This window comes from Osmerus eperlanus, chromosome 26 (genome assembly GCF_963692335.1).
Source record: "Osmerus eperlanus chromosome 26, fOsmEpe2.1, whole genome shotgun sequence".
NCBI lineage: Eukaryota > Metazoa > Chordata > Actinopteri > Osmeriformes > Osmeridae > Osmerus > Osmerus eperlanus.
Window position 1 is genome coordinate 7,563,428 of NC_085043.1, and position 26,482 is coordinate 7,589,909.

The 26,482-nt window shown below is 51.9% G+C and overlaps 1 protein-coding gene across 1 annotated transcript in view; it reads right to left on the reverse strand.

Annotated features, from left to right (window-relative positions):
* Positions 1–197: 197 nt before the first annotated feature.
* The window catches only part of unc13a (unc-13 homolog A (C. elegans)), a 27,712-nt gene continuing 1,427 nt past the window's right edge, over positions 198–26,482 (reverse strand). Inside the window, exons 2-42 of the mRNA XM_062452586.1 lie at positions 24,751–24,780; positions 23,989–24,088; positions 22,786–22,903; positions 22,395–22,518; positions 22,240–22,310; positions 22,069–22,123; positions 21,525–21,551; positions 20,899–21,097; positions 19,590–19,703; positions 17,480–18,253; positions 17,181–17,265; positions 16,219–16,265; positions 16,051–16,129; positions 15,784–15,858; positions 15,298–15,517; positions 14,873–15,100; positions 14,559–14,700; positions 14,051–14,220; positions 13,630–13,745; positions 13,060–13,223; positions 12,806–12,959; positions 12,251–12,319; positions 12,031–12,120; positions 11,708–11,842; positions 11,487–11,620; positions 11,111–11,196; positions 10,866–10,992; positions 10,680–10,776; positions 9,826–9,969; positions 9,523–9,600; positions 9,329–9,406; positions 8,966–9,054; positions 8,571–8,717; positions 8,205–8,328; positions 4,292–4,348; positions 4,139–4,219; positions 3,869–4,016; positions 2,949–3,005; positions 1,214–1,306; positions 941–1,100; positions 198–674 (exon numbers count right to left, since the gene is read on the reverse strand). Coding sequence (XP_062308570.1) covers positions 386–674; positions 941–1,100; positions 1,214–1,306; positions 2,949–3,005; positions 3,869–4,016; positions 4,139–4,219; positions 4,292–4,348; positions 8,205–8,328; positions 8,571–8,717; positions 8,966–9,054; positions 9,329–9,406; positions 9,523–9,600; positions 9,826–9,969; positions 10,680–10,776; positions 10,866–10,992; positions 11,111–11,196; positions 11,487–11,620; positions 11,708–11,842; positions 12,031–12,120; positions 12,251–12,319; positions 12,806–12,959; positions 13,060–13,223; positions 13,630–13,745; positions 14,051–14,220; positions 14,559–14,700; positions 14,873–15,100; positions 15,298–15,517; positions 15,784–15,858; positions 16,051–16,129; positions 16,219–16,265; positions 17,181–17,265; positions 17,480–18,253; positions 19,590–19,703; positions 20,899–21,097; positions 21,525–21,551; positions 22,069–22,123; positions 22,240–22,310; positions 22,395–22,518; positions 22,786–22,903; positions 23,989–24,088; positions 24,751–24,780 — 5,375 coding nt within the window. The 3' untranslated portion in view covers positions 198–385. The remainder of the gene's footprint in view (positions 675–940; positions 1,101–1,213; positions 1,307–2,948; positions 3,006–3,868; positions 4,017–4,138; positions 4,220–4,291; positions 4,349–8,204; positions 8,329–8,570; positions 8,718–8,965; positions 9,055–9,328; positions 9,407–9,522; positions 9,601–9,825; positions 9,970–10,679; positions 10,777–10,865; positions 10,993–11,110; positions 11,197–11,486; positions 11,621–11,707; positions 11,843–12,030; positions 12,121–12,250; positions 12,320–12,805; positions 12,960–13,059; positions 13,224–13,629; positions 13,746–14,050; positions 14,221–14,558; positions 14,701–14,872; positions 15,101–15,297; positions 15,518–15,783; positions 15,859–16,050; positions 16,130–16,218; positions 16,266–17,180; positions 17,266–17,479; positions 18,254–19,589; positions 19,704–20,898; positions 21,098–21,524; positions 21,552–22,068; positions 22,124–22,239; positions 22,311–22,394; positions 22,519–22,785; positions 22,904–23,988; positions 24,089–24,750; positions 24,781–26,482) is intronic.

The following is a 26,482-nucleotide window of genomic DNA, read 5'->3' on the forward strand; positions in this document are numbered from 1 at the left end:
CAGTGTTTCACCCACAGAAAGACAGGAAGTGAGGTTTAGGGGTGGGTGTGATTGGTTGGCAGTGGTGCTGCAGTAACCCCTCCACACCACTGAGTGGCGCTGTGTGTGTGGAGAGTTACAGGCAGACCTGGGTCAAACACACGGCTCAAATACTAGGAAGTGTACGAAAACATGTTACGTGCACTTGTTTTATGTCAGTGTACGTGGAACTGACCTGGGTGGGGAAAATGCAGCCCTATCGGTTTTCCTCACAGCATTTAGCACATTGCATTTGACCTAGCTCTGTTCGACAGTGGCGGCTCTGCAGTGACGCCTCCACGCCTCCGGTTGGCGCCGTGTGAGGGGGGGGGGGGGAGTGGAAAGACTACAGACCCCATCCTCCCTTTTAGCTTCGCCCCTCCTCCGCGGAGCGCTGGTCGGACTTGAGCTTGACGAACTCCTTGGCGACATCGTCGTTGTTGCGTTGCGACAGGATGCGCAGCACGGTGAGGCCCGTCTCGTCCATGTGGACGCGCTTCCCCAGCGGGAGCCAGCATGCCACGCTGCCCCTGGAGGCCATGTCCTTGAGCTGCATCACCGCCATGCCCACCGTGCGGTCCTCGCGGGCGAAGCAGTAGTCCTTCACGCAGACCTGTAGCTCGTAGCACTCTGGGCCCACCTCTGCGCTCAGGGTGCTAGGGGGGTGGGGGGCGGGGGGGAGATACACCAGAGAAACGGTCAAAACTCAAATCCCAACCCTAATCCCAACCCTAATCCCAACCCTAATTCCAACCCTAATCCCAATCAAATCCAAACCAGCCCTAGCCCTACCAAATGCTAACCAACCCCAACATTACCCAACTTAATGCTAACCAACCCCCACCCTACCCATTCCTGACCCAGCCCAGTCCCTAACCCCCACTGAGGGTAGAAGGTGTAGCTGGGTGGCGCGGCTGCTTACAAGGTGAACGTCTCGTTGTACTTGGGAGCCCAGCTGTTGTTCTTGGACTTGGTGGCGTATTTCCTCTTCTTGTCGCTGAGGTGGGGGCCGATGATGTAGACCTCCACGAAGGGCCGGAAGATGCCTTGAGTCTGCCAGCGCAAGTCGTTAGCTGCCACCACTGGGGAGGGGGAAGGGGGGGGAGTACAGGGGAGAATCAGAAGGTGAGGAAGGTCATTCTCTTCTTATAGCAGACTAGTGTGAACAGTATAATGCCATCTTCTCCAGACCTACCTTTCACAGTGACCTTGTGTTCCCCTGTGTTGGGGTGGGTGAAGATCTCCACGTGGATGGACACCTCGCCTACTGCGTCCTCTACGCCAGACCCTGGAGCCGGGGGGAGGGGGGGACAGAGAGAGGGTGTTAGCCAGGACCCAGAGGAGTGGATCTGGGACAGGTGCCACTTCTCCCCAGTAGGCCCTTAGACCAAACAGGAAACAGGCTCATGCTGGGATGATTCCAACCAAGAGGACCAGGCTTCCACCTGGGTGATCATCCACCACCCTGCTCCCTTGCCTGAGGAAGGAAGGGAGATGCGGTGGGGTGGGGCAGGTTGGAAAGCACACCCTACCCTTAGCCTCAGCTATCCTGGGTGGTAGCACACACACGCCTGGACACTTTTCAGGAGACATCTAGCCTGTCCCTTGGGACAGTGTAGGGGACGAGATGATCTCATTGTGACAGGAAAAAGCTCCAGGCAGGGCGTGTGTGTTCCCTCTCCTCACAGGATAGCCTGCCCCATGACTGAGGGCACTAGGACCCATGGGTTCCATGCTTCTGGGCCCGACGGAGGGGAGGAGCCTCCACTTACGCTCCATATCTGTTTGTCAGCAAGGCAGGGCTGGTGGGGAGGAGGTTCGGACCGGTCTGTGTGACATGTACAGCCTGGGATGGAGTTGGAACCAGACTCTTTCGACAGTTGGGCTCAGAACAGCACCAGCTGGGCTCCTGGAAGGTTGTGAGAATCCTTACACATTGTAAATGTACGTGTGTCTCTTCTCTGGCAGCTTGCTTGTGTACTAGTGTGTGTGTGTGTGGTTCAGTACAAATTAGTGTGTGCTTGTGTATTCGTTTTTGTGTGCGTGTAGTCGTGTGTGACTGGCTAGTAGACCAAGGCAATGGAATGTTGCCATGTATTTTCAGTCAGATGAATTCATCAGCACTGATCTACACTGACTGACTGCGTGACCACCTGACCTCGGGGAAAACAGCTGATTGGGCGCCCTGTCACCTCGTGTCTCTGCTGGAGGGAACCTAACTTCACTTTGGAGTGTGTGTTTTTCCAGTCTGTGTGTGTGTTGGGCTTTTACTAAGGCATAGGCAAGGACAGGGGACCCTCCCAGACAAACTGACCCAAGTGTCATCATCATCGTCGTCATCCTCATCAAATGATGGGTGAACACAGGCAAGAACCTCCATCTCCGAGCCCACGCAAGTAAATCACACACACACACACACGTCAGGTTCTTCAGGCTTTGTGGTCCATGCCAGATGAGGGATCCTCTCAATGCATGTAGTCTGACTCCCCCCAGACCAGCATGCCTCATCCCTCTGCATACATACTGGGTATGTATACACACACACACACACACACACACACACACAGGGAGGTGTGTGTGTGCGCCACATGCATGACTGCATTCAGGCGCTAACCCCCACACGGGTTCACATGCCAGTGGACGCTCATTGGGAGTAGTGTGGTGTACTTGGTGTGTGTAGTACATGTGTGTATTGCTATGAGGTGGTGGGTTAGGTTAAACAAGCAGTGCGTTGTAATGTGTACAGTATTGTGTGTGTGTGTGTGTGTGTGTGTGCTGTGTGTGCGTACTAGGATGAGGTTGGAGTTAGGTTGAGCAGGCAGGTGGTCTTTGGGATGCATATGGGGGGTGGAGGTGGGGGGGTGGAGTGTTTCCCTTGCCCCCTGTCTTGGCGATGGGGGTCGTGGGCCGAGGGGGGGGGCCCGACATACCCTTGTCTGGGTACACATCCTCACTAGTGGTGAACCTCACTCCCTTTCCTCCGAAGACTGGTCACCAGACGAAGTGGAAGGAGAGAGGGAGGGAGAGAGAGAGAGAGAGAGAGAGAGAGAGAAACAGAGAGGGAGAGAGAAACAGAGGGAGAGAGAAACAAAGAGGGCGATAGAAAGATGAAAATACAACGAGAGACAGAGGGAGAGGTGGAAGGAGGGAGCGAGGGAGAGAGAAACAGAGAGGGCGAGAGAAAGGCAGAGAGGGAGAGAGAAAGATGAAAAGACAACGAGAGAGAGAGAGGGAGAAGTGGAAGGAGGGAGGAAGAGAGAGAAAAAGAGAGGGGGCGAGAGAAAGGAAGAGAAGGGAGAGAGAAGTAATAGAGAGATACATATCTGGGAGTCAGACAGCAAAACTAAATAACATAAAACAGCCCAGTGAGAGTATCTCCTAGTCAGACAGCTGGTGAGACCAGACACAGGAGCAGCTGGTCTCAAGACCTCTGCAAACACAGTCTGTTCCTGCAGCAATGACCAACGAAAGACTATTAGAACTGGACAATTCTGACACTTGGTGTTCTGCTTTGGTTTCTACATGCATCGTTTGTACGCTGATGTGGACAAAAGTGTCAGCTAAATCAGTAGAAGGTCAGCTCTCTCCTACTCCATGTAGCTCTGTGGACTGGTGGAGAGATGTGGGCTAGGGGGGGGGGGGTTTAACACAATCACACCTAAAATGGTCTGTTACACCGCCTTACAAAATTGTACCCGTGTCTCCATGGAGACAATAACTATTATGTAACACTACATCCAGGAATGGAGGAGAGAGAGTGAGAGAAAATCTCCCAAATATAGTCTAGATCTGCCCAGTCTAGATCAGGTTAGTTCCCCCCCCCCCCCCCCCCCAGGAGGGTCAACTGTACCTTGCTGGTTCTGGGACTGGATGAAGGTCTTGATGAGCTTGTCGGTGGCCTGTGTGTACAGGGACAGGGCGTAGTGCAGAGACAGCAGGTCAGGGCTCTTCTCCAGGAAGGCCTTCTTCAGGCCCACCCCGCCTGCATGGAAGTATTGCTAGACAGACACAGACAGAGTGAGGTTCCAGAACAGGTGGTGAAGGTTCTAGAACAGGTGGTGGAGCTTGTGAAGGTTCTAAACCAGGTGGTGGAACTGGGGGAAGGTACTAGAATGGTTACCTTTATGGTGTCCAGAGCCAGTTCGATCACAGCGCACTGCTTGGGAGACAGAGCTTTAGCCTCCTCGCGAACCATGTGCTCCTGGAGGGGGCAAGGAGAGTGACGTTAACACACACACACACACACTGACACACATGCATAGATCGTACACACCTTGAGTTTGGAGAGCTGTCCCAACTCCTTGGCTGCACTGAGGATGAGCTGAGTGCCCTGGAGAGGTAGAAGGAGAGAGAGAGGATGGAGGGGGGGGGATAGAGAGAGGGAAAGCGTTGATTATCATTAACAAGGGCAAAAGGCGCAAACAGATGAATGTCAAACACACACACACAAGCTTGCAAAGACAAAGTAAGCAAGACAAGGCTGTGGAGGGGAGAAGAAAACAGCTCAGCTTGTGTAACACACACACACACACAAAACAGGTGAGAGTACAGGGCAGCCTGAGACAGTCTGTGCAGAGGCACCACAGTGATATATGCAGCCCGTAACATTACTCTGCTAGCACATGTATCACTCAGCACTGGCCAGTCTTCACACAACCTTCTACCAACTCTAAACACACAACCACGGATCAACAGGCGGATGCGAGGAGGCCTGGTTCAGGGTCCATCCCCAGGGGGCCGGAAGTGAGGAGGTAGGAGAGGCCGCTAACACACTAGGGGGCGGGGGGGAGGGATTGAGAGGGGGGTAGATGGAGGGGTGGGGGGTAGATGGAGGGATAGATAAAGAGGAAAACAGTGGGGTAGATGGGGGGGTGGAGGGTATATAGAGGGGTGGGGGGTAGATGTGGTAGATGGAGGGATGGAGGGGTAGATAGAGGAAAACAGTGGGGTAGATGGGGTAGACAGGAGTTGGTGGGAGGAGGGTTCTACTACAGTTAACCAGATGGAGGAAAGACAGCTGTTTAAAAACAAAGGTAAGAAACGTCCGCTTCCACGGCTTTGTTTGAGGAGACACCGAGCAGTCACACGTAGGAGAGAACGGAGAGAGGAGAGAGACAGGACACATTGAGCTAGAGGGGATTGGTCCTTACATCACTGTGACAAGCATTCTTCACCCTCCCCTGTAAAGAGAAGACATTGGTTAATACTTCAGGAAGTAGGGTTTTCCCCACATTCTCATTGGTTGACATCTGGAGAGAGCACATATCTAGAAACTGTAGGGAAAGTGTGAGAGTAGACAGAAGAGCTCCACACTCCTGCTTCTGATTGGAGGGTCCAGCCGAACTGTGATGTCATCCTTCCGACCACTTCCTGGTTTCCAAAGTTCTCAATGGAACTTGGTCACAATTAGCCTGATTGGTTGGTGGATACTCGTCACAGCCAATCAGATCTGCCGTGTGTATGGTACATGTTGGACCAGACACGGTAACTGGATACAAAGCTGAGTATCGTGAAAACAAGAACCTCTATTCATTGGTCACTGCCTCCCTGTGAACAGCTTCAACTACTGGAGCTGATAAACACATCAAAATATAAATAAATACAGTATTAATAAATAAAGTTATAACATTTAAAGTGTCGGTACTGTGTGAGTGAAACCAAGCTCTTCTCGTCCAGCGGGAGAGACTTGGAAATGCATAACTTATCAATATAGTCATTTTAACAATGCAAAAAAACACTAGCATTATCATTACTGTCAACATCCTAATCAGCCACATCCTCTCACTTGAGTCAAGGCTACAGAACAGTACATCATAGTACAGTACACTACATTATAGTACAGTACAGGACACTACAGCATAGTACAGTACACTACATTAAAGTACAGTACACTAGTACACTAAAATACAGTACACTACTATATTGTACATTATGGTATAGTACACTACAGTATAATACATTACAGTACAGTACACTTGACCTCGGTTGAGACAAGCAACAGACCCACATAAGGGAGGGGGAGAACTACAGACAGGGGTGAGTGGAGGGGGGGGTCTGGGGGGGAGAGAGATAGAAAGAGAGAGGGTGGGGGGTGGGGGGGGGGGGTAACCCGGGGACACGATGCAGAGAACAAGGCAACACCAGGGGAGAGTTAGAACAGTGACCCCGCACTTCCTGATCCAAGGAAAGAAGGGAAGAAAGGAGATAAAGAGAGCAAGAGGGGATTGCAGACGGAGGAGAGGCTCCTGATTGGATAAGGTGGTGAAACCGGGCGGGGCCTACGCGAGTATCAGTCAGGAATGCACCATGCGACTGCTGCTTCAAAGATGGAGGGAGGAGAGGAAAAGAGGGGTAGAAATAAAAGAGAAAGAAAGAACGACAGAAAAGAATAGGAGAGAAGAAAGAAAGACAGACGGACAGAAGAGGAAACAGACAGTAAGTGTGAAAGAAAGAGCGACAGGTTTCGGGGGGGGGGGGGGGGGGGGGTCGACAGGGGGGGGGGGGTAGCAGCCACATTCAGCGGTGGACTGGCCGCCTTGCATTGACGGACTGTGGACGGACAGACAGACTCACACGCAGGAGTGTCGTACTTACAATCATCTGAGGAGGGTGAGCACAGGGAGCAGACGTGGTGACAACCAAAGAGAAGGGTCAGAGCACTGCACAGCACCTCGGTCACCATCAATACACAGCAGGGAGCGCTAGGGAGCTAGCTGGGGGGCGATGTAGGGGGCTAAGATGGGAGGCTAGCTAAGGGGCTAAGCTGGGAGCACTGCACAGCACCTCAATCAGCATCAACACGCAGCAGGGGGGCGCTATAGGGCTAAGTGGCTAGGATGCTAGCCAAGCGGCTATCAGGTGGTGGTGGGGGGTGGACAGAGTTATGGAGCTAGCTAGATGGCTAGGGAGCTAGAGAGCTGGCTAGAAGGCTTGGGAGATGGGGTGCTAGGAGGTTAAGGTGCTAGGAAGCTAGGAGGCTAGGGAGCAGGCTAGGGGGTTGAGGGTTTGGGAGCGAGCTAGGAGGCTAGGGAGTGAGCTAGGAGGCTAGGGAGTGAGCTAGGAGGCTAGGGAGGGAGCTAGGAGACTAGGGAGTGAGATAGGAGGCTATGGGTCTGAATAGGTGGCTTGCGGGATGGCTATGGACTAGAAAGCTAGGGTGATTGGGTGCTTGATAGAGTGCCAGGGAGTAAGCTGAGGATCCAGAGTTAGGGAGCTAGGATGCTGGGCAGGGAGCTAGTGGTTAGAGCTAGGATGTTAGTTAGGAGATAAGCATGGAGGATTTATACAGTATGAGGTTAGCTAAGGGACTAGGAGGCAGGTCAAAAAGCGAGGCCAGGGAGCTAGGGACCAAGGACAGTAATATGCGGTCTAGCAAAGAATAGTATGGAGTCTCTCTATTATCAAACATAAATGAGAACATATATATATTTAAACAAAACAAAATGCCCAGCTGCTTTCCAGAATGACCTCAGATCTGAATATCCTGTTTTTCCAAATTCACGCTAGTCCAGATGGAAGGAAGAGGAGGAAGAGTAGGAGAGAGAGAGAGAGAGAGAGGAGGTGGAGAGGAGAAGGAACAGGAAGAGCAGGAGGAAGAGGAGGAGGTGAAAGAGGAGGAGGCTTTGCTGGTTTGGCCTAAGTGTAGCATTCTGGAGAGCAGTGTGGAGCAGGGTCAGAATGATATGGTGCACTCCTTAACCCTGTCTGGGTCGGCAGAAAACTGCTGAGTGGGAGACTGGGCTCGTTTTAGTCGGAGCAGGGGAGGTGTGTGTGTGTGTGTGTGTTCAGGGCTGAGAAGTATCTGTGCGTGGTGTATGTGTGTGTGTAAGGATGAAGAGTAGCTGGTGGTCTGTTCAACGTCAGACAGATTGGAGCAGCTAGGCGGCCATGTTGTGTTGGAGTGAAATGTCCATCGTTTCAGTCCCATTCTGGTGTTAATTAAAGCTGCCAGGGCAACGGGGAGGGTTGTGTATGAGTGTGAGATAAGATAGGTATGCGTAACAGGTGTGTGTGTATCGGTTTAGTAGGTGATCTGTGAGTGTGTGTGTGTGTGTGTATGATAAGAATACATGTATAATACGACAGGTATGTGCGTGTATTGTAGCGTATGTGTAGGTGATGCGTGTATGCGTACGTGCCCGTGTGTGTGTGTGTGTGTGTGCGCGCGAGCACGCACGCGTCCTTACCGTCTGGTCAGTGAGCGGGGGCAGGACGATGGTCTTCTCCATGGTGTTCATCACCAGTTTCCACAGTTCCTTCAGAACTCGCTTCAGAACAGTCTTCTCACAGATCTTAGCAAACAGGGATAGGCTAGGAGGGAGGAGGAGGAGAGAGAGAGGGGAAAGAGAGAGAGGAGGAGGAGGAGAAGAGAGAGAGGGGAAAGAGAGAGAGAGGGGGAGGAACAGTGCATTTTAAAGAGTGCCAGACCGACATCTCCAGCCAAGAGATGACTCAAGCAGGAGAGAGAGAGAGGAGAGAAGAGAAGAGAAGAGAGAGAGAGAGAAAGAGAGAGAAAGAGAGAGAGATAGAGAGACACAGGCCTGATCTCCTACTTGCTGTCCAGGAACTCCATGATGGGCTGCAGCACGTTGTCTGCATCCTGTGCCACGCTGCTGGCGTTGCCCACGTTGGTGCTCCCCTTCACCCCCGCCAGGATGTCCCCCATCTGCTTCACACACTCCTCGATGTGGGGCGCGAAACTGCACACACACGGGCAAGCAGACAGACACACACACACGCAAGCAAGCAGAGATACACAAAATGCATGATATACTTTGTGTATGCTGCATCTTGGATTGGAGTGTCCCATCAGCTCGAGCGTGCGTGTCACCATGGGTGTGTGTGTGTGTGCGTGAACGTGTGTGTAACCATGTGTGTGTGTCTGTGTGTGTGCACGTGTGTGTAACCATGGGTGTGTGTGTGTGTTTACGTGTGTGTCGGCTCTTACTTGGTGGCGAACACTCTACTCAGATCATCCATCACGTTGTTCAGCTTCACCTGAAGGTCCTTCAGGATGTCACTGGCCTCCACACATAGCTGGGCAAACACACACACACAGACAAACACACACACAAACACACACAGGCAAATACACACATGCATACAATGAGAGAGCTTGTCAGAGAGGCATGGCCATCACACAGAGCACCCAGCAGGCTATAGAAAAAAAACGACCAAACAAACAAGACGGAGACTGAAAGTAGGTCACCAACCTGAGTGAGAGAGAGCGAGAGCAAGAGAGAGAGTGCCCAACGCACACAGCTGTAACATGGGTGTGTGTGTGTGTGTGTGTGTGTAAGGGGTCACTCACATTTTTTCCGCCCATGGCCTCAAACATCTTCTCCAGCTGCACTCGCAGCTGCTGGATGTTGTTGATCAGGATGCAGGGCTAAAGACAGGAGACAGGAAGTCATCACCACCTCATCTCTCCCTCCATCTACTCCTTACACCCCCTCCCCCTTCATCCCATACTTCCTTACACCTGGCATGCGATTGGACACCCACCACTTTCTCCATGGTAACGTAGTTGGCAAAACACTTGGAGATGACATCGGCGTAGGACAGCAGCACGTTGCTGATCGTCTGAGGAGAGAGCAGAACATGACCAGACCCAGAACATGACCAGACCCAGAACATGACCAGACCCAGAACATGACCAGACCCAGAACATGACCAGACCCAGAACATGACCAGAAACATCAAATAACAAGGACATGGCTAGAACCAGAACATCATTCGAAGCCGAGATCATCATCCTCTACAGAAAGAGTTACGGAGAACAACAGGAAGTGAGGTAAGCCGGAGTACCTTGGCGAAGCGTTTCATGTAGTGCCCTACAATCTGGGGGTCTGGACACTCCAACTTCCTGATGATCTCAAAGCTCTGGTTGAGCTGGGAGAAAACGTCCACCACCGAGCAGGAGAACAGAGCATGCTCAGACGTCACCTGGAACTGGAGAGAGGAAGAGGAGGAGTTAGACCTGGAGAGAGGAAGGGGAGGAGTTAGACCTCGATAGAGGCAGAGGGGGAAGAGTTAGACCTGGAAAGAGGAAGAGGAGGAGGAGTTAGACTTGGTGAAAGGGAGAGGATAGAGAGGAGGATGAGGAGAAGAGATAAAATATCAGAACTGGAGGAAGGAGGGAGGGAGGAGGAAGGAAGAGAAGGGGAGGAGGAGGAAGAGCAAGAGGTTTTTGAATTTGTCTGGTCTGGTCTAGTTCAAGCGAGGAGGATGAGGAGGAGGAAGAGGACCTGCTGTTTTAATCAGACATGCCCAGCTGGGAGCACCTCTGTCTGCACGGCTCTAATTGGCTCAGAGGTGAGTTTGTGTCTGCCCTGTGTGCCGCAGGGGCTTCTGGGTAGTCAGTGTGAGGACAGCTCCCATTGGTCAGGAACTAGACCATTAATAGATCTCCAGGAGAGTCAGGAGATTGAAACCCACGCTCACACACACACACACACACACACACTTTCCTGTCAGTCTCCATAGCTGTATGTAGACTTCTCCCAAATCTCATTTGAGAGAAGAGGAGGAGGTAGAGAAAAAGATAAACACAGGACAAACTTAGTCTGAAGTTTTTCATAGTTAAAGGTGAGTGAAGGTAAGGATAAGAGAGGAGGAGAGAAGAGGAGTAGAGAAGGAGAAGGAGAAGAGGAGAAATTTACCCCATCTTTTTTGTCTCTCTCCAGTGCGCCATGCTGGAAGTCTCTGGACACTTCCTCATTCTCGTCCAACCACTGGATGACGAACGGCTCAAACCACCTATGGATGAGGGCAGGGGGCGGGACTTCAGATATGATGCTCAAACTAAACTGAAACCAGAGCTGTTGTGTGTGTGTGTGTGTACTCACGCAGGGTACTCGGGTACTCTGCTCTTGAAGAAGGGCAGGTCCTTGCAGTATTCGTTGTAGAGCCACTTCACTTTGAAGTGCAGGTTCATGTAGTCAGCACTTTTACACAGCCGGTTCTTCTCATGCTCTGAGGATAACACACACTCCATTAGAACAGCTTACAACACATGCACAATCAATCACACACACAAAGTTGTGTATGTACTGTTTAAGTGTGTGTGTGTGTGTGTGTGCGCACTACTTACCCTCCATCGCGTACTTCATATCCTGAGCAAACAGGTTCCACATCACCTCAGCACTGATCTTCCCTACATTCAGCTCCTGGGGGAACCTGGGGGAGAGGTGGAGGGAGGGAGAGAGAGAGAGAGAGAGAGAGAGAGAGAGAGAGAGAGAGAGTGTGGGAGGAGGAGGAGGCAGAAGGCAGGGAGGGAGAAAGAGATGGAGGGGGGAGGTGTGGAGGAGAAAGACATGTCCATACAACATTGAGGACCAAACTGAATTCGAGTCACATTCCTAAAGTGAGGCCAGGAGAGAGAGAGAGAGAGAGAGAGAGAGAGAGAGAGAGAGAGAGAGAGAGAGAGAGAGAGAGAGAGAGAGAGAGAGAGAGAGAAAGGTGCGTACTGGTTGAGGCAGGGTGTGTAGGAGTTCCTGTCCTCCTCGATGATGGACACGATGAGGGTGATGAGCTTGGACCAGAAGTCCAGGTTCTTGATGCTTGGACCCTGCTCCTCTGGGGGGACCACGCCCTGCTTGGCCTGGGGTCAGGGGTCACAAGACTTAGGCACTGACGCGAGCAGACACACACACAGACACCTTACACTCCCAGCACACACACAGCTTACCGGGTCAGTCTGGTACTCTCTGCTGTAGAGCTCGTGACAGTTGTTAAAGATGTACTCGTAGGTGGAGTTGAGGCAGGCCTTCACACAGTCCTTCACCACCTGGCTGGCCCTGGGGGGGGACTGCAGCTCCTGGACCTGAGGGGGGGGGGGGGGGGAGAATGAGGTGAAATAACTCAAGAGACACATTCTAGATAGATCACTTCCAACACCAGCTATCTACCAGGCTAGCTATGGTCAGGTTGTTGGGTTAACTCAGGCATACATGGAGGAGAGAGGGGGGGGGGGGGAGGGGGAGGGGGAAGGAGAGGGAGGGGTCAGGGTACCTTCATCCTGAAGAAGGTGATGCTGGTCAGAAGATCCACCGTGGACTTGAGATCCTGGAGTCTATCTGGACTGCTGGCAGGAAAGTTGTTCTGGAGAGACAAGGCACCATGAACAGTGTGTGTGTGTGTGTGCGTGTGTCTTCAGATGAACATATCAGCCTCTTTCACAGAGAGAAGATGAAGAAAAAGAGAGCTGGAAAGAGACGGAGAGAGAGGTTACCCGGTACATGGACAGATCTATCCTCAGAGAGTTGTGCAGCTGGTCCAGAAGCTTCACAAAACGTTCTTTCTGTAATCGTAAACACGAGCCTTGTTACAGTTGAAGATGTATTGAATTCATTTTGAGCTCACTGTATAAAACTGACTAGTGACAAAGCGACTACAGGGAGACACACACACACACACACCTTCAGTTATGCTGGATAGGATAACACACACCACCCCATCCATCCTACCTACACACACACACACACACACACACACACACACCTTCAGTTATGCTGGATAGGATAACACACACCACCCCATCCATCCTACCTACACACACACACACACACACCTTCAGTTATGCTGGATAGGATAACACACACCACCCCATCCATCCTACCTACACACACACACACACACACACACACACACCTTCAGTTATGCTGGATAGGATAACACACACCACCCCATCCATCCTACCTACACACACACACCTTCAGTTATGCTGGATAGGATAACACACACCACCCCATCCATCCTACCTACACACACACACACACACACTCACGCCGAAGTTGGAGGCGGCGAAGCGGTCGGAGGCGGACACGTTGTTGGCAGCCTGTGTGGTGTGGGCGTAGTACGCGTTGATGTTGGCGAGCAGCGTGCTCATCACCGCGGGAACGCCTGGACACATGTACTTGGACGACAGGCAGGCGAAGTGACTGGATGGAAACACACACACACACAGGGTTTAGATATGCTGGAGAGTAGAACACACACACACACACACATGCGTCCCCTCTCTTAAACACACACACGTACGTCATGGCCTGGTAGATGGACTCGACTCCGTAGCGCATGGCGAACTCGTCCACGATCTCCTGGGGCGTCTCCTCAAAGTAGACCTTCCACGCGTCGTCCCCCTTCGCATCCGGGATCTTCACCACACCAGGGTTCTGGATGTCTGTCACGTAGTGGAACAGGTTCTGGAGGAGAGAGGGAGAGAGGGGGGAGGGAGAGAGATAGGAGAGAAAGGGAGAGAGGGGGGGGGAGAGAGAGAGAGAGGGAGAGAGAGGGGGGGAGAGAGAGAGAGAGGGGGGGGAGAGAGAGAGAGAGAGAAAAAGGGAGAGAGAGAGAGAGAGGGAGAAAGGGAGAGAGAGGGGGGGAGAGAGAGAGAAAGGGAGAGAGAGGGGGGGAGAGAGAGAGAGAAAGGGAGAGAGTCAATACTACCGTCACTCGGAACTTGGCTCACTTAATCACTCTTACCGTCTAGTGTGTGTGAAAGAATAGGACAGAGCTCTGTTCTTTATGAATCATTAATTAAGGCCATTCAGCTTCATAGGATTGAGGATGAATGAATCAGCACACACACACACACACACACACACCAACCTCGTGCAGGCAGGTGTATTGGACATGGTAGGGCGCCACAGTCTCCTCCCCCTTGATCTCCACGTTGATGTGCATGCGGATGGCGCCCGACACGGCCGACTTGTCTGTCCTCTTGTCTAATAGGACGTGACACACACACAACACACGCGTTAGCCAATCAGCTCATTGACAGCCAACCAGAGCCAATCCTCTATCAGCACATTTCAACTAGCCAATCAGGTACACACAGAGGTTTAACCCTCCTTCCGTCCATGGAAGTCATAATCACTAAATCATCTAAATCCTATTGAAACCTCCGAAAATGATACAAAACATGAATCTGAAACATAAAGGTGTCAACCAGCCAATCAGGTACTGGTCCAGGGTTAAAGTAGCCAATCAGGTACTGGTCCAGGTTTAAACCAGCCAGTCAGGTACTGACCCAGGTTGTACCAGACGTCCATCTCTCCGCTGAGCGTGCGGACCTCGATGATGGTCTGACCCAGGAAGTCATCAGACTCCCGTTTGAACTTCTGCTTCACGCGAGACTTGATGTCGTCGTCCTCGTCCCACACTCGAACCTTGATCCGGTCTGACGAGTTGTGACACTCACTGGAGAGGGGGGGGCAGAGTGAGAGAGATGGCTTGAATCAGACTGTGTTTGTCTATTCTATTTTCATCCCTTTCCTGCATTTATACCGTATATTTAAAAAGTGGTTTATTTATCATCGAGCAGAGTAGAACAGAGGTCATTCTGGGCAATTAACTTTGTCTGGCATAGCTAGCAAACATCTCCATTGAGGCATAAAACTAAAGGCAGAAAGAGAAAATATTATATTCTAAGAAGACATCTATATACTCACCTCCACACACAAGTTGAAGTTCTAGCAGCCTATACACAGTATATATATGACCATGTAGGATGGTATAGACTGGGGGTGTGAACTCACAAGTTGAAGTTCTCCTCCCAGACGGGGTTAAGGTTTCCGTAGATGGTCTTGGTCCTCTTCTTGGTCTTACCCACCTGGACGGTGACGTAGGGGTCACTGGAGCCCGTCTTGTCCTTGGCCTGGAGCCCCTGGGCACACAGCACTGGACACAGGGGTCAGGGGTCAGAGTTAGGCACTGGACTCAGGGGTCAGGGGTCAGAGTTAGGCACTGGACACGAAGGGAATGGCATCCGTCAATGTGTGTGTGTGAGATCCCGTCCTTCCTCTCCTCTCTGCATCCCGTCCCTCCTCCCCCCCTCCTCCCCCTCCCTCACCTGTGATGCTGATCTTGGCGGACCACTTGGATGTCCCGTCCAGAACGCTCTGCTTGATCTGCTTCATGTGGGTGACGTGCGTGGCCTTGATGACGGCAAACACTTCCTGGATGAGCTCGAAGATCTCCGGCTTGTTCCTCTCGCGGATCTTCATCCGGTCCTTCAGGACCATGATGATGTTCAGCGTGCGGTCCTCCGCCCCGTGCTTGGAGCTCTTCTCTGCTGCTCCTGGGGGGGAGAGGGGAGGGGGGGTCACAGGTCAAGAGGCGTGGGAGGTCAGGGGTCATGTGCATATGGAGAGAGAGAGAGGGAGAAGACTAATGTATTTCTCTCAGGGAAACACAGATGGGGGAGACCTCAGAAACAGACCTAACACCTCTCTCACACACATACACAATCTCTCACACACACGCGTCCTCTCTTACTCTGCAGGCAGTCGGCGTTGAGCAGATCCTGGCACTTCTCGTGACACTTGACGCCGCACTCGGTGCAGCGCATGCCCTGGCGGGCGATGCCCCACAGCAGGCCCTCGCACTCGTAGCAGTAGGTGGGCGTGGTGGCCGTCCACACCTCGAAGTTGTGGGGCGTGGTGCAGGAGATGGGGTAGATGAGAGCCTGCAGGGTCTTCTTGTACACGTGGTTCTTCTGTGGGGAGGGGAGGGGGGCCGCAGGGGAGGAGGGGCGGGGGGAGAGAAGGATGAACACGTTAAAATGGAGAAGAAAAGGGGGGGAGGAAGAGAAGAGGAGTGGGCCGAGGTCGGAAAGACTTGACTGAGTGGGAAAACATCCATCAAAGATTGATTAATATCCATTAAAATGTATCGATTACTTATTGTTCTGTTAGAGTAATATATCCTAGAATATATATAGTTTATATATGGATTTGTGGAAGAGAGTGAAGATCCACCGACCAACTCCTCGTTGTTTAGAGTGCTGGAGGCCAGGGCTGATGTGATGCCTGCCTTCCTGGAGTTCTGCACCAAGGACTGGAAGAGAGAGAGAGAGAGAGAACCAGTCAGTGTACTGTGTGTATTCAACAATAACAACATGCTCTCTTCAGAGAGAGCTACTTACCATAGCCTGCAGCATGGAGGGAGAAGGGAAGAGGAGAAAGGGATAAAGTTAGACATGGCCAAGCACACACACACACACACACAGGACTGGTGTGTGGAACTCACCAGGTCTCGTACCAGAGGCATGGCCTTCCTCTTGCGTAGGTCTGGCATACTGTCTATACTGTACAGAGCCCCTCCCACCCTGGAGAAAACACACCATCATCATCATCATCACCACCACCACGTCTGGAATACACACACACGCACAGACACACACACGGTGATACTTACCCTGCTGAAAGCAGCAGAGAGCAGATACCCACTGACTCTCCTCTGGCCTGGGGGGAGAGAGAGGAGGGGGGAGAGAGAGGAGTGGGGGAGAGAGAGAGTAGAGAGAGAGGAGGGGGAGACAGAGAAAGGGTTGAAGGAGGAGAGAGGAGGAGGAGGAGAGAGAGAGGAGGGGGAGACAGAAAGGAGAGAGGGAGAGGAGAGAGAGAGGAGGGGGAGACAGTGAAAGGGTGGAAGGGTTGGAGGAGGTTAAGGGGGAGAGTTAACAGAGGAGTAATTGATTCAATAATGCACTGTTAATAAGTGGCTTCCATAATGCATCTAGACAGCAAATAAACATAGTGAGAGAAAGAGAGAGAGAGAGACACTCATTGACGTCAAAAGGAAGTCGGAGTGCGTATACGTGAGTGTGTGTATGCGAGTGTGTGTGTGTGAGTGTGTGTGTGTGTGAGAGAGTGAAATTAGATTAAAGTGAGATTTTTAATACAGTCACCATCCTTCTAATACAATCTATCGGAACACAGTCTATTTGTGCATGCTCAGAGCAGAGCATAACACACACACACACACCCACACACACACGCCAGTGTCTGACCTCATACACACCCACCTGTGAGTGTGCTCCAGCCTCAGCCAATAAGAATGGAGCATGCAAATCGCTATGGGGATGGAAAATAACTGAAAAGAAATTATGAGATGATAAACACACACACACAAACAGCATCCAAACAAACAAATAATCAGGGGAAACAAAAACTACAACTAAAAGAGGAAATCATAAAAACTGCTGAGTCATGGTCGGAGACGGCAGACCCGACAAGGAGATCACCGTCAGGTCCATCAGACCAGAGCAGCCCAGCACTGAGACATCCAACATGCGGGAGGATGGGAGGATACACTCACTCACTCCCTCCTACACACACACACACACACACACACACACACACACACACACACAGTGGTACCTCCTGCAGCTGTAGTCGCACTCTGCTGCAGAGTCGGAGCCAGTTGGCCTTGGCCCTGGCTGGACCAGGTTCCATCACCTCCCTCCTGGGGGAGGGGGAGGAAGAAGAGGAACGAGGGGAGGTGAGGGAGAAGAGTAGAGGAGGGAAAGAGAAGGCAATAGCAGAGGAAGGAGAGAGGCGAGGAGGGAGAGACAGAAAGAAAGGAAAGAGATTCAGAGAGATGAGAGCATATTATTAGTATTTTTATGATTATCATCATCATCATCATCGTCATCGTCAGTTGTTGACCCTGGTCTCACCTGTGGAGGGGGGGCTCCTCTGCCTTCTCTGGGGGGGCCGTGGGGGGGCTCTCTATGACCGGAGCCTCCTCTTCTACAGGTAGGATTTCATCCGGGGGGGGCAGGGTGTCAGGGACAGGCTCCTGGTCCTGGGGGATGGCGAGGGGGGGTTGTTTGGGGGTGAAGATGGGCATGGTGGGGGCTGTGGTCTGGGGAGGCTGCTCCTGGCTGTTGGTGTCCAGGGAGGGGAGCTGGTCCTGGGCTTGGGACTGGGGAGGAACCCGCTGGTGAAGGGACACTTGTTTCTCAAACGGGGGTCGCACGGAGGCGCCCTCGGGCGGAGCAAGAGCTGTAGGGGGGGTCGGGGTGTAGGGGGCCTCCTGGTCTTCGCTCAGGGCACCCTCCAGAGGGTAGAGGTCTTCATCCTCCTCGTACGGCAGCTCCTCTTCATCCTCGTAGCGGTACACCTCCTCCCCCACCACCACCACCCCCTCCACCCCCACCACCCCCCCATACACTGCTCCCTCCCCCTCGTATATGGCCCCCTCCTCCCCACCGTCTTTCACGTACCCCCCCTCGTCGCTGTACACCACCTGCCCCTCGTCCTCGGGGTCCCAGCTGGGGGAACCCTTCCCGTAGCTGACAGACGAGTGGCAGGAGTGGTAAGAGTCGTTCTCCTCGTAGAACTCCGACCCACGTAGGCTGTCCCCGTCGTCCGGACCGAACGCACCGCTCAGCTGGGAGCTTCCCCGACTCAGCTCCCCCGAGGACGCGTAGCGACTGCTGCCTGTGGGGCTACACACACACACACGTACAAGAGAGCACACACACACACACAGTGTGCACGCACATACACATGCAAGCACACAGGCATACACACACACACACAGATACAATTTAAAGACATGTTATCTAAGGGTTCGTTTTCTAGAGGGATGACATGAGTCAGAGAGGATTGACCAGTAAGCAACACAGTCAGACAATTGGAGCAGCAGGAGAGACTCTTAACCAATTAGGGAGTCCTATGGCATGTATCAAGGTTATTAAAGAGAGTAAGACCAACACACACACACACACACACGATGCACACACACACACACACCCTAACCTCTATACACAATCATGATGCAAGCATTGACAAATTATGTCCTTTAACCCTCTATTCCCCTCAGTCCCCCCCTCCGCTCTCTCTGCCCATCCCTCCCTCCCTCTTCCCTTTCTCTGCCTTACTCTCTTCCTGTCTCTCTGCATGACTCTCTGCATGACTCTCTGCCTGACTCTCTGCCTGACTCTCTGCCTGACTCTCTGCCTGACTCTCTGCCTGACTCTCTGCCTGACTCTCTGCCTGTCTCTCTGCCTGTCTGTCTGTCTGCCGGCCTATTTGCCTGTCTCTCTGCCTGTCTCTCTGCCTGTCTCTCTGCCTGTCTCTCTGCCTGTCTCTCTGCCTGCCTGCCTGGCGGCTTCTCTGTCTGTCTGCCGGCCTGTCTGCCGGCCTGCCTGTCTGCCAGCCTGCCTGTCTGTCTGCTGGTCTGCTTCCAGCTTGCTTGCTGGCTGCATAATCACCATGTTACAGACAGACAGAAAGACAAGAAACTCTTCCCACTGCCACACACACAGGTGGACAATAACAGGCTGTCACAACACACCACAACACACACACACAGGAGAGAGCAATAACAAGCTGTCACTGCCACACTGCATCCAGCCCTCCACACCACACACACACACACACACACACACACACACACACAGCTAGCCTCACATTAACTCACAGACCGAGGAAGTCACAACAGTGTTACAACACCCACTGGAGAGGTGTGTGTGTGGGGGGGGAGGCAACTGCTGCCGTGACAACTGTTCCAGGAGGCCAGCAAGGGAGGAGGGCCTGAGGGCTGGGGGGGGGGGGGGTGGCGGTAGGTCACAGTATCAACAATATCAACAAAAAACACACACCAGATAGTGAGAGGGAGAGAAACAGAGAAACGAGGAGAGATAGGAGGACCACCGGATAACATCCATGCAAGCACAGCGAGCGGGCGAGCGAGGAGAACGGGACAAGGCCAGTACTGACGTCACAGCGGCACCAGGACAAAATGGCCGAGCAGGAGGAGGAGGAGGTGCACAGACCCACCTATCAGAGAGAGAGAGCCTACTGTCTAAGGAGAACTGGCGGCTGGTGTGACGGCTCGAACCAGAGTCCAGATCACTCTGATCGTTGGTGGCGGAGTCTATGCTATCATACCGTCTGGTGGAGAGGAGGAAGAGGAGGAGGGAGAGTAGAAGAGAGGAGGAGGAAGAGGAGAGGAGGAGGAGAGGGGTAAGAATAGAGGAGAAGAGGAGAGGAAGAAAGGAGGAGATGTAAGAAGAGAAGAGGGAAGAAGACCAGAGGAGAGGAGGATGAGAAGGAGGTGGAAGGGGAGTAGAAGGAGCGGTAAGGAGGGGAGTGGGAGGAGGACGAGGAGGAGGAGGAAGGGAGGGAGGAGAGGTGTATCAGTAGAATCCACAGTCCAAGGCTTTCAAAGACAGCAGAACCCAATAGAACCTCTAGTCTGATCCAAGTTCTGCATGAAGACTCATCATCTCAGAACCACAGCACAGGGTTAGGAACACTCTTAGAGAGAAGGTTCTGGAAAGAACCTAAGGATGCCCAAACAGATTCTTTAATTGTTCCTGCTCTGGAGAACCCTTTCCTCAAAGGAAAATCTTTCTAGATCAATTTAACAACAGTATTCTCTACCAGGGTCTAGTTTTATATAAGAGGGTTCTCCAACAGGTGGAACCAGAGAACAGTTAAAGAACCTTTCTCTTCAAGTACAGAGGAAGCTTTGCTTAGCCATCAACTTGGATGGGCTAGAACAACACAATCTGTTTGGGAGGGGTGGGGGGTGAGGAGGGTGGTGGTGGGAGGAGGGGGAGGGGCTGGGGTCTTTATGCAGCTATACCTCTCACCCTCACCATGATAGACAAGCGTTTGGGTGGTTTTGCACCTTTGGAACCAAAACATTTGCACACATCCAAAAACACACTTCTGTTTTTGTACACTCACACATGCGTGTGCAATCACACACACATGCGCGCGCGCACACACACACACACGTGCGCGCACACACACACAGAGGACCATACAGGAGCAGGGGGTTCTTCTCGGATTGTATGCTGAGGCCATTCCCTGGAGGGTTACCATGGGAACCGGAAAGAACAACAACACACACACACTCGCCAGAGACGGCTGTTTGCTCCTTGTGGCTAGAGAGACAAGCACAGGTAAACAGGCCAGGGCTGGAGCAACAGTATACAGTTTAGTGGTGGTGTCATGGCTGTGTGTGCGTGTGCGTGTGTGTGTACGTGTTTCTTTAGAATGTGCTCATGTGTATGTGTATGCGTGTGTGTGTGCGTGCCCATGTGTCTGTTCTTGTGTCTGTACGTGTGTGTGTGTGCACCTCATGGCTCTCTGGTCGTAATCCAGCTCGTTTCCGAAGTCCTCGTCGTAAGGGCCGTCGAATTGGGAGCCTCTGATTGGATACTGGTGTGCGGAGGCGTTGGGTTGGGAGGTGGTGTAGAAGGGGGGGGGCATGCTGGCGCTCGTCTCACTACGATAGTCGCTGTCCCTGTCGTCCACCGCACTGTCCGGGTCGTCGTCTGCACAGGGACACACACACACGATTGGCTGACAGGGAGGGGATCCTGCGTTTCATTGGTCGGTTCAGATGTGACACTTAATTTGTATTGGCTGGGGATTGTGTGGTCAGTTATTTCATAATACTGCTTGTTTATTGAATTGGCTCGTTAATGGTTGGTTGATTGGTTTAGGTTGGTTATAGGTGCTGATCTATGGGCATCTGTGCAGCCCTCTGAGACATTACTTTTACAAGCATAAAATTTTTTAATGTGATTGGATTAGGTTTAAAACGGAAGTGGTGTTGATGGAGATTAGGCAGAGCTCTCTCTCTCTCAGACCAGGTTTGACCAGACCAGACTAGTCTAGACCAGACCAGTCTAGACCAGACCAGGTTAGTCATGACCAGACCAGACCCTAGCAGGAGAAGATGGTGAGGATGATACTCACTCTGGTCTCCCCACAAGCTCCAGTTACCTGCAAGGACACATAGGAAGACATAAGGTCTGGGGGGAGGAGATGCAGGAAGGGAGGGATAAAAACAAAGTACATGGAAGGAGCAGACAGGGGCAGAAGGATGGCTGACCTAGTGGCCTGCTTGTGTGTGTGTGTGTGTCTGTGTGTGTGTCTGTGTGCGTGAGTGTGTGTGTATGTATAGCTCTGTCGGCTACAACTCTCACTCACAAAGCTACCAGACGCCCCATAAATCCCCAAAGAACACACACACAGTCTGACAGCACAAACCACGCCTGCTAACACCCATCCATCACCCTCTCTCAGCCCTGCCTGTCAGCTAGGACCATTTGTCAGCATTTTCCTTCTCTCCCTTTTCTCATTTCCTACCTAGGTGGAGAAGGGGGAGGAAGGGAGGAGAGGAGTGGGAGGAGGAGAGGAGGATATGATACTGGAGGAAGAGGGGTAAGAGTAGAGGGGGAGGAAGAGGGAGGAGGAGAAGAAGGGAGGACTAGATGCATGTATTGATGGGAACACTTACAGCATTGTGTGGCTGGTATTGGCAGTGGTCTCTCCTGCTGCTCCTGGAAACCATACTGGCACAACAACAACAACAACAACAACATCACTACACTTGGTTTCCCAACATTGAATGATACAAGGAGAGGAGAGAGGAGAGGGGAAGAGTGGAGAGGATGGAGGTATGCCTTACGTCCTGGTCTCTCATGGCGTTGAGTTGCTCCAGTTTCTTGGCCCAGTACCTAGCCTCTTCCTCCGGGATGTCTGGAATATGGAGAGGGTCAGACAGGTCACACACACTCTACGCATACACACTTTCTCTCCACACACACACATACACACACACACCTAGCGGCAGCTCGAAGCGTGTGTCCAGCATCACTCGGTGGAAGGTGGGGTCTTTGGTTCCACAGATCTCGTTCTCCGCCATGATGACCTGAGAGTCCAGGGTCAGCCACTGACCTGGCCCCTCCTGGGATGGGGAGGATGGGGAGGGGGGGGACCATACATTTTCTTCATTTAGCAAACACCCTCATCCAGATACGAGGCCACTTACAAATATTGTTAGTAGGCCAGGCCAGACCAGTCTACACCAGACCAGACCAGACTACACTAGATCAGTAGTCTAGGCCAGCCCAGCCGACACAAGTCTAGACCAGACCAGCCCAGTCTAGACCAGCCCAGCCCAGTCTAGTCTAGCCCAGACCAGTCTAGACCAGACCAGAGGAGTGACGAGTACCTCGTTGGACTGTCTGATGCTGTGCAGAGGAACCCAGAGGGTGCCCACCATGGTGTCCCATATCAGCCCCTTGTTCCACACCTCCACTGTCAGCCCCAGGTCCAGCCTGCTGATCTCACTGGTGGTGGGAAGGGGGGGGGGGGGGGGGGTGGAGATCAAAGAGAAAGACAGAGGTCACCATCTGACCACACAAGCTGGTCTGGAGCTAGCCTGCACAAGAACAACAACATGAATCACTCTGATAGAACTGGATGATGGGAGTGGGAATATAATATACCTTGAAATATAAAAGTAATAATAGCATCAGCATCATCTCTGATAGGAAAACAGATCCCTCTCCCTCTCTCCCTCCCTCTCTCCCGCGGAGAGTTGAGGGAATAATCTAGCAGCCAGCTGATGCTGCTGTCCAGGAGGAGAGAAGAGAGGCGGAGAGAGACAGGGAGAGAGAGGGAGAGAGAGGGATAGAGAGAGACAGGGAGAGACAGGGAGAGAGAGGGAGAGAGAGGGAGAGAGAGAGAGGGAGAGAGAGAGAGGGAGAGACAGGAAGAGAGAGGGAGAGAGGAGAGAGATAAAAGAAAGGGAGAGAGAGGGAGAGACGAGTGCAGAGTGTAGAGCTTTCCCCTTTTCGAAGGAGGTTTAGCAGATTTAGACTTAAACTGATAACATCTTATTTCAACTTTGTGCTGAAATCACATCCTGCTGACATCACTTCCTGCTTCCATCCCTCCTGACAGCGTATGGTCTAAACCCTGACTCAGACAGGAGACGGAGGAGGAGAGGAGACGAGAGGGGAGGGAAGTGGAGGAAGAGATGAAAGATAAAAGAGGAGGAACAGAGTGAAAGAGCGGAGAGGAGTGGAGGAGACGAGTGCAGGAGGAGAGGTGATAGAGAGGAGGAGAGGAGATAAAGAGAGGAAGAGAGGAGATAAAGAGAGGAGATAAGAGAGGAGATAAGAGAGGAGATGAGAGGAGATAAGAGAGGAAGAGAGGAGATAGAGAGGAGAGGAGATTTGAGAGGAGATAAGAGAGGAGATAAGAGGAGAGGAGATAAGAGAGGAGAAGAGATAAGAGATGAGAGGAGATAAGAGAGGAGAGGAGAAAAGAGAGGAGAGGAGATAAGAGAGGAGAGGAGATAAGAGATGAGAGGAGATAAGAGATGAGAGGAGATAAGAGATGAGAGGAGATAAGAGATGAGAGGACTCACAACATGAAGTCTTGCTCCCAGCATGGTTGGCTGCCTCTGACAGCGATCGTAGTGCTTTTCACATTCTGCACCTTCAGCGTTACGTAGGTGTTAAACTTCTCTGTGGAAGCAAGAGACAAACACCATGGTTCACGTCTGAAGTCTCAACAAGCAACTTAATACCCAAATGTCATCTGTCGGTGATAAAAAATCACTGTGTTCTATATATAGATATGTAATATCAACAAAAGTTGATATTAGAATGTAACTGAACTTTAGAACCACTTAATTCAGATAAATCCCTATCATTCATACTCATGCACAGCTAAACTCATCAATCCTGGATTTGAACTGACACATTTGTTTAAATGTTTTGTTAAAGTGGGAGTATCACAGCTAATGAGTATCATGTATCAGGGAGTCAGATGGCTGAGCGGAGAGGGAATCGGGCTCGTAATCTGAAGGTTGCCAGTTCGATTCCCAGCCGTGCCAAATGACGTTGTGTCCTTGGGCAAGGCACTTCACCCTACTTGCTTCTGGGGGAATGTCCCTGTACTTACTGTAAGTCGCTCTGGATAAGAGCGTCTGCTAAATGACTAAATGTAAAATGTATGTAATGTATCACTTCCAGTGTTTGAGGAAGCCCCAAAAATCACATTTATACAAAATCCCCAACTCACAACCTTTCACCAGAAAGTATTTTTGGAAAATTGGAAAGGGCAGGCAGAAGTTAAGATGGAGGTATGTAGTTACTCTTTAAAGACAGTCAGAGAGAAAACTCACCTTGAGGTCCATCCAGCTTAGCTTTCTTCACTACAACACAGAGAGAGACAGAGAGAGAGAAAAGTGGTTAGGATACATGTTATAAAACACCCAATATCCATAATTACATAGTTTAACACTCCTAACCGGTGGTGTCTGGAGTGTGTGTGTGTGTTTGATTGTGTGCGTGTCTGTACCATGTGTGTGGGACTGAGTCGTTTGTGTGTGAGTGTGTGCGTCTGGTGTGTGTGTCTGGATCATGTGTGCGTGTCTGAATGCCAGGATCTCAATATCAAAAGATAGCATTCACACACAGATGTCAGGGTCTGAGTCACTCTGCAGTAGGATGTCTCTCTTCTGTCTGTGTGTGTGTGTGTGTGTGTGTGTGTGTGTGTGTGTGTGTGTGGATGAAAGGGTGACTGGTGATTTCGTCTAGCACCATAGCAGCAGGTTTGACAAAGTGATGGTTTTCTCCTTTCTCCTCTCCTCTCCTCACTCATCCATTCTCCTACCCCATCTCCTCCCCTATCTCCCATCTCCTCTCCCCTCCGGGAACTGAGTGACTTTTTAACATCTCTGACGTCAACGGGCTCATTCATAATGCACTAACCCCTCACCAGCCTCACACACACACGGACATAACACACACGCACGCGCACCCACAGGCACACACACGGGCACGCACACACAATAGTCTCTAGAAGACATTCATATTCACAGGCCTGGCCTCTTTTATTTTACAGGTGCAGCTGAGACCAAAGAGAGGAACAGATGGGGGAGGTTTCTTGGAGGACCAGGGAAGGGGATCTGCAACTCGGGTGACCCACAGACCAGCTCTCCATCCAGGGGAGACTATCTAGGCTCTGCAGCCCTCTGCCTGGAGCTGTGGAGACCCACAGAGCAGGAGGGCTTTAGCGTTAGCAGGCGAGCAACATAATGTACCTCCACGCCATCTCAACCACATTTTACAGTGTTGTGGTGAATGCTATTGGAATCATTACAGTCTTACTGCGTTTCTGTGATATCTCACCCATCACAGTCAGGAGAGGAGGGGGAAGGAGACTAGACAAGGGGAGGAGGCTATAAATAGTCGTGAGCCCTGAGGAACGTGTTTACATCAATCTGAAAACCAAATCAGACCACTCGTTTGCACTAGGGAAGTGTGAGGAGCCTGGACCGGAAGCTTCTCCTCTACAGGTCACCTGTCATTTCCTGTTTTGATGGAGAGGAGAGGACAGGAGAGGCGAAGAGGAAAGAGGGTAGAAATGAGAGGAGGGGAAAGAGACGAGAGGGATGAGAGGAGGGCAGAGGAAATGGCAGGCAAGGCGAGGCGAGGGAGGAGAGGAGGAGGGATGACGGGAAAGAAGGAGGAGACAGCGTACAGTGGCGTCCCAGCTGTGTCGGCTCGGCCGCCTCTCTCTCCACCCTCCTTCATCTGTCTATTCCTCAACTCCCCCTCGTCCTCTCTCTCTCTCTCTCTCTCTGCCTGCTTGTCTTCCCAACCTGCCAGCCCTCTCTCCCTGTCGCTCTCCAACACTTATCCTCCACCCCCTCCTCCACCCTTGCTTCCTCACTCCCCCTCTCCTATCTGTAAGCCTGCTTCACAGCTTGGCATCCCTCCCCCTGTCACACTCCCTCCCTCCCACACTCTCTTCCTGCCATGTGGCGAGTGTGCACATGTGCTCTCTCTCTCTCTCTCTCTCTCTCTCTCTCTCTCTCTCTCTCTCTCTCTCTCTCTCTCTCTCTCTCTCTC